The 7,488-nt window shown below is 43.1% G+C and overlaps 1 protein-coding gene across 1 annotated transcript; it reads left to right on the top strand.

The window, feature by feature from the left end:
* The first annotated feature begins 274 nt into the window (after window positions 1-274).
* CHCHD4 (coiled-coil-helix-coiled-coil-helix domain containing 4) lies at window positions 275-6,356 on the top strand. The gene is made up of 3 exons (XM_063426290.1): window positions 275-326; window positions 1,551-1,649; window positions 5,297-6,356. The coding sequence occupies exons 1-3, from the start codon at window positions 305-307 to the stop codon at window positions 5,587-5,589; spliced, it is 414 nt and encodes a 137-aa protein (XP_063282360.1). The 5' UTR covers window positions 275-304; the 3' UTR covers window positions 5,590-6,356.
* Window positions 6,357-7,488: the final 1,132 nt, after the last annotated feature.

Below are 7,488 nucleotides of genomic sequence, written 5' to 3'. Positions count from 1 at the left end.
CTCCTGCTTTGTCTCCCAGTGATTATGCCTGATTGCCTATCCATTGATTGTGTTGGTTACAATCAGATGATGAAATATATCTGTGAATCTGTACTCGTTGCATTCGGTGTTAGATAGAATAGCCGTGGCTGGCTATGCATTATTACAGTTTTCCTCTCACAGAACACCGGCATTGGTGTGAAGCCAGTCAGGCATCGCTCTGGTCTCCTGGTGTCATGTCCTTCGCAGCGTTCGTCGCGCCGTGTGACGTACGTGGTGTGCGCGGTCCGAGCTGTGCCGGGAGCTGGGTGCACGAGCTGCAGCCATGTCCTACTGCAGGCAGGAAGGTGAGACCAGCAGCAGGGGCAGATAGAGAGCTTGGGGGCAGGAAGGTAAGGCCATGATACCGGGGCTTGGGATAGGACAGGCTGTGAGGGCAAGGACAGGGGGAAGGTGAGGGCAGGATCACAGGGTCAGACGCATGGGACACGAGGCTATGGTGTCCTGGCAAGGGCAAGGGCTGGAACAAGGAAAACCATGATACCTGGGGCTAAAGGAGGGGCAGGAACAGACCTCTGCCAGGCCAAGGTGGTGTGAGAGCCAGGGCTCTGGCAGTGGGAGGGTGAGAGCCAGGGCTCTGGCAGTGGGAGGGTGAGAGCCAGGGCTCTGGCAGTGGGAGGGTGAGAGCCAGGGCTCTGGCAGTGGGAGGGTGAGAGCCAGGGCTCTGGCAGTGGGAGGGTGAGAGCCAGGGCTCTGGCAGTGGGAGGGTGAGAGCCAGGGCTCTGGCAGTGGGAGGGTGAGAGCCAGGGCTCTGGCAGTGGGAGGGTGAGAGCCAGGGCTCTGGCAGTGGGAGGGTGAGAGCCAGGGCTCTGGCAGTGGGAGGGTGAGAGCCAGGGCTCTGGCAGTGGGAGGGTGAGAGCCAGGGCTCTGGCAGTGGGAGGGTGAGAGCCAGGGCTCTGGCAGTGGGAGGGTGAGAGCCAGGGCTCTGGCAGTGGGAGGGTGAGAGCCAGGGCTCTGGCAGTGGGAGGGTGAGAGCCAGGGCTCTGGCAGTGGGAGGGTGAGAGCCAGGGCTCTGGCAGTGGGAGGGTGAGGCTTTGAGGCCCAGGGCACTGGCAGTGGGAAGGTGAGGCTGAGAGACCCAGGGCTCTGGCAGTGGGAAGGTGAGGCTTTGAGGCCCAGTGCACTGGCAGTGGGAAGGTGAGGCTGAGAGACCCAAGGCACTGGCAGTGGGAAGGTGAGGCTAAGAGACCCAGGCTTCTGGCAGTGGGAAGGTGAGGCTGTGAGACCCAGGCTTCTGGCAGTGGGAAGGTGAGGCTGTGAGACCCAGGCTTCTGGCAGTGGGAAGGTGAGGCTGTGAGACCCAGGCTTCTGGCAGTGGGAAGGTGAGGCTGTGAGACCCAGGGCACTGGCAGTGGGAAGGTGAGGCTGTGAGACCCAGGGCACTGGCAGTGGGAAGCTACAATTTAATAAATAATTACATTGAGGCATTGGGGTAGGATTTAACTGAAAGGTTAGCTCAGCATTCCTCTTTGTTGGGAGATCCATCCAATAGTTTTGTTGTCTTTGCACAGGAAAGGACAAGATAATATTTGTAACCAAAGAAGATCATGAGACTCCTAGCAGTGCAGAGTTGATCGCAGATGATCCTAATGACCCTTATGAAGACCAAGGTCAGTAAAATATTCTAAATTCTGTGTGGTCAGCAGAATGATCTAATAAATGTTAGAATGGATATGTGTACAGCTGAGTTCCATGTTAATACAAAGGAGAAAATATTTTTACTCGAGACACTCTTTCAGTATTTTGAAAAGTTGCAGTTTCTTAAAGAACTCATTGAAAAAACTCAGGGAATGGACCTTAAAGGGACACTGTAGTCTCCAGAACAACTACAGCTTAATGTAGTTGTTTTGATGAGTATAATAGCTCCCGTCAGGCATTTTCATGCAAAACCCTGTCTTTTCAGAGAAAAGGCAGTGTTTACATTGTCTCTAGGGACACTTCAAAGTGGCCACTCCTTAGATGGCCACTGGAGGTGCTTCCTGGGGCTCTGCTGCACAGTAGGCAGCAGTGCCATTCAGCGTCCCCACGCTCTGCATGGAGACGCTGAATTTTCCTCATAGAGATGCATTGATTCAATGAATCTCTATGAGGAGGTCCTGATTGGCCAAAACGGCATTTGGACACGCCCCCGTGCCGATTTTTAGCCAATCCAATGCCTTCCCTATGGCCATTTTGATGTGATGTCACAAAGGAGTGGAGCCAGCAGACCTGCGCGGCCCTGGAAATAAGGTGAGTTTTAAACTTTTATAGGGGTATTAAGGGGGGAAAAGGGAGGGGGAAGCTACCTAAAGGGTGGTTTAAACACTATAGGGTCAGGAATACATGTTTGTGTTCCTGACTTTATAGTGTTCCTTTAAGTTTGAACAAGCTAGAGTCCTGGAGCCCTCGTGGCTTATGTCATTCATAAGTAATACAGTCTATTGGCCTTCCTAGATAATGCCAGGCTTTCTGGATTGATAAGATGCGCTTTTAGAGTTATTTAGTAAACTTTGAATTGTGCAGATTTGACCAGTACATTAATAATTCCTCAGCCAAAATTATTGAGCTGGAAATTGGGGACTCGCCTATTGAGCTATATTGATCTGACCTTAGTAATTCACTTTTTAATTCCCAGTTTGATTATCAGTTTTGCTTTTGGTTCCAAAACACACTCCCTAATTCTCCTCTTTTTAACACAGTCAATACATTTTATACCTAGGATTTCCCTTTTATCTAATACATTTACAACTTTGGATTTCATACCTAGATTGAAGTTTAGTGCTACATATGTGTAATGTAGTCATTGTGGTTTAAAATCTATATCTGCTGTTTGAAGGGTTGACGTGAATATTGAAAAAAAATTAAAAGCCAATTTAACATTTTTCATGATGCTACAACTTTTCTCTGCATATGATTTTACCCATTGTAAACTGATGCTGCAAGCCTGTACAGATGTCTGGCTTGTTAACACAAAACACATGCTGTTTGTGTTAAACAGATATTTACAGAGAATTGAAGTCATAACATGGCCATATTTCATTCTTCTCAGTATTAGATTGCTGTGCTTGTACTAAAATTTGGTATATCAAAACTTTTACTTATGTGTTTCTAATGGGTAAAAATGTAATATTATTTTTATCTTCGTTCATCAAGTACTTATCTCCACCCCCCCTTCCCCCCAATGTTGGTCATATATTTCCTTCCCAGTTACTCCGCTTTTGATGTGTGTTACAATAGTGATGAAATTACTTGAAAGTCGTGTACACTCATGCAGTTCATTTTGTTCTCTCTAGAGGGCAGCATTAAGGCAGTTTAAAAAAAAAAATCACATTTAGTTCGGAGTGGGGGACATAAATGGGCATTATTTTAGGTTCCCCCGTCAAGTAGTGTTCTCACTTAGAAATGCCTTGTTGGCCATTTTTGGTTCCAATAATTAGATTTGGATGGCAAGCAATGTTTTTTAAATTCCTTTTAAAGAGTTAAATTGGGAATGGCTACGGATCCAAAACCAGATTACCACAGTATGCAGAGTCAGCGGTTGTCTCTAAGCATGCCCTGATATGGGACGCACGTACCCTCAGATTATCTGTACATGTTTATCTAAGAGGGAGGAGTTACAAGCACGGCAAATTGTTGTTATAGGAATTTAACTTTGCCCCCTTGTTGGTTTTTTTGTTTTGTTTATTTTCCTCTCGTTTTAAATGAATTAATTTTAATAAAAGTAATTATTAGTACTTAGTTTTTAATACTTAACTTTGAGTTGAGACTGAAGAGATACCTTTTCTCTTTTGCTTGATTACATCACTTAATCCTCTACACAGTTTACATTTTATAACCTCTGTTCTTACTGAGGTAAATGTAAAGAAATTTGCAACACCCAGTGAGACCGTATTCTCTGCTACTTGTGTAAACTCATTGTTTTCAATCCACCCTATACCGACACAGTTCAGACAGCAGGCCTGTGTGCTTCAGAGACGTGTGAATCTTTCCCAGGAGTTTGTTTCCATGGGTGACAGCCAGGCTTGGAATGGTTAATTCCGGCCCTTATTGACTTGTCTGTCTCTACTGACTGCTTCTGAAAGGATTGGTGTCACAGTCGGACTGCAGCTGGCTGCGAGACATGAATACCTAGATTCACCCCGCCTGTCACTTGTATTAAGGGGGGGAAAGGGTGGGAGACATTGTCTAAAGCTGCCAGTGACCTCAAAAAGATTGAAAACATCCCTTGGCATTACAGAAAGCTTTGTGTGTAGGGAGCTAAGCATTATGTCATCAATAACCCTTACCGCAGGTCAGTGAGAATTACTACAGGGCATTGGAGGGCATGTTTTGTACTATATCAGCTCCCTTTCCATGGGCAGAGGATAAATAATAGAGACATTAGCGCCACATCATTAATCATTGGCTCGTTGGAGAAAGGGTTTGTCTTCTCATAAGACATCTCTTCCACATTGTGTTGCTATTCTCCTCTATAGTAGGGTCACCAAGGCATTTTCAGATTGATATTCACTGCAGAAAATATTAGTAATTTATGTGACTTTGTAATCTCAGCAGAGGTTATGAACAGAATTGTAGAAATGCTCAGTTTTATTTTCAGGGAGTTCTTTTAAGTCTTGCAAGCTAAACGCTGCTGATGTAGTTCTGGAATTGTTTGATGTCTCCCTGAAAGAAACTTTAGAATGCTGGAATTATTCACCAGGCAGAGAGTTAAACCTACGTTTGTCAGAAACACATACATTGAACTGAAGCCTGACATGTTTTGTATAGTTTTTTCCTCCCATTCTTTTCATCTATCCATTTTCTCATGCTTGGCTAGATAGTGTTCACACTTGTCACACAATAGCTGATGACCCACTCTGCACCAATGTCACTTTCCAATGTGCAGTAACAAGCTTATTATAAACTATGGTGTTTATTTATTTATTCTGGCATTCTTAGCATATGGATTCAGTGTTCTCTCGGAGTGTGACCATGACTGCTGTCTAGGCCATAAGTAAGCAGTATATTGGGTTCACAAGTATTGTTTAGAATTTTGAAGCAAGCTTTATTGGCAGAGAGTTACATGCAAAAGTAATCCATAACGTCCAGTCCACTATCACCATCTATTTATATTGAACAAATTCTACATGTAACTGACATTTCTTTGTATTGTTAACTGTTTCACTGCTGTGTCTGCATAGGCAAGTCAGTGCTTAGACTATTTCATATTTGGCTTAATAGCTGCAGTAACCTAACTTTGTTTGTTTTGTGTTTTTATTATTTGTTTCATTTTACCCAGGGCTGATCTTGCCAAATGGAGATATCAATTGGAACTGCCCCTGCCTGGGTGGCATGGCTAGTGGGCCATGTGGAGAGCAGTTCAAATCTGCCTTCTCTTGCTTCCACTACAGCCAAGAGGAAATAAAAGGCTCAGACTGCCTGGAACAATTTCGGGCAATGCAAGAGTGCATGCAGAAATACCCAGAGCTCTACCCCCAGGAGGACGATGAGGATGATGCAACGAAACAAAGTAACACGGAGGAATCTGCTCCTACGGCTGCTAATGATGTCCAAGAGGAGGGATCTAGCTAATAGAAAAAAACGAGGCTATTGCCTCATGGATTATCCTTGCCCGGTGTTCAATGGACCATGATAAGCTAAGAAGTGTATTTCCACTGACCTATGACGTGTACACCATAATCAGTTCACTTTGGATGAGAGCTACAGCAACTGCACACATTTGGAGTCTAGGCAAAGCTGAGGATATGATTTATCAACATCCATGTTTAATTATATATTGCCTTGGTTCTGATTTTAGACATGTGCCTGTCCTTTCTAAATTATCTTCATATCCTTCATTTTTCCTGTTAATAGGTCACAAAGGCCTCTGTCGACAGATTTTTATATTTGCAGCAGAAATATTTTGGGCAAGGTGTGTTAAAGCTTTATTTAATTATAGTTTATTTTAATGCCTATTTTTTTTTTTCTATTTTTTTCAGTTAATGTAATAAGGGAACAACTTTAATTGTTTGCGGCGAGTACATGAGAAGATGGGTTGCTGTTATTTTTCCCACTCTCCCCATCCTTTCCTGGGTTCCTAGATGGTTTAGCAATGCTACAGCACTGATGTCACTGTCAAAATCTCTTATTTTAAGAAAATAATAATGTTCCTCAAACAGTCGCTCAATATGAGACAAATTTGAGCAATCGCCTCCTGCCTGTGCCTGAAATCCTTTTCTTACTGTACTGCCACAATCCTAGAATCCTGCACTGAATATGTGAGACTGTATTCCTCATGGAGATCTGTATAAAGAAAATGTGAGCGATTAAACCACATTAAATACCTTTTTACCTTGCAATTATTATTCAGTTCTTTACTTTCCATCATTGGTAAAGGCATGTAAAAAAAAAAAAATTATAATTAGCAATGTGTGTTCCGTGTCTCAATGTAGAATTAAAGGTGGGTATTCTGACATACATGCTTGGCAGAAGGATGTACCCTGCCCAGTTCTTAATATACTGTGGGTGATTGGGGAAGGGGTAAAGGGGAACTGCCCCATTTTTAAGTTTTGATTTAATTATTGCATCCATCCAAGATGACACTGTTAGATTGTGTATTATTATTATTTTTTTTTTTTTTTTTAAGTTTCAGGGGTGTAAATAAAACCCCATGCATCTACAGACTGAATCCCGTTATGTGCACCATTATTATGAAGAAATTGTTCAAATCTACCAATTCTATGCAATTTGCTTACTTTTCTCATGCCTCCTGCCATCACAGCATGTTGCCTTAGCCTGTGGAGAAAACGGTCCTCAGTGGAACTTATATTAGCAGTTTGTTTAGGCACATTACCCAAGCTGAGAGGAATTATGGGAAATGTGAGGTTATCTGCATTAAAGGAAAATTCCAGACATCCGAAGCACTTTAAACTTCTCTGTGTAAAGAATGTGTCCTCTCTCTTTAAATTTACAAAAAGTGCAGATTTCAATAGAGATTTGCATTTTTGCAATTCAAACCTGGTTACACCCCCTTACTGTCAGTTAGAATTAGATAACCTATTCTGTTACTTCCTATCTTGTTTAGGTCAGCAAGAGGCAGCAATTGCGTAAACTAGAACACATGCTTTGCAAAGACTTCTCATTAAGCTGCATAGGACAGTCACAGAATGTCTGGGCTGGGGACAAAGAAGAGGGCTTGCAAAGGCTGGACACGAGTTCTGCAGCTTTTGAAATATGTTTTTAGATATATCCTCAATGGAAAAAATGCATAATTAAATGTATGTTTCCATTGGTGGATATCTTGTAAACATTGATTTTATTTTAATTGGTCATTAAAGAGTGTCCCTTTTAAATGCCTCCAACTGCAATGATATGAATATACAGACGGAAATTCATCCCTAGCACGTGTGTCATGGCCCACCCTACGACAGCCTGTGAGAATTCTCAAGGCTGGTTTGAAAGTAACAGCTTACTTTAATAATGGCTGCACTG

The sequence above is a fragment of the Pelobates fuscus genome, chromosome 7, assembly GCF_036172605.1.
Source record: "Pelobates fuscus isolate aPelFus1 chromosome 7, aPelFus1.pri, whole genome shotgun sequence".
NCBI classification, from domain to species: domain Eukaryota; kingdom Metazoa; phylum Chordata; class Amphibia; order Anura; family Pelobatidae; genus Pelobates; species Pelobates fuscus.
This window is presented reverse-complemented; position numbering and strand designations above follow the sequence as displayed.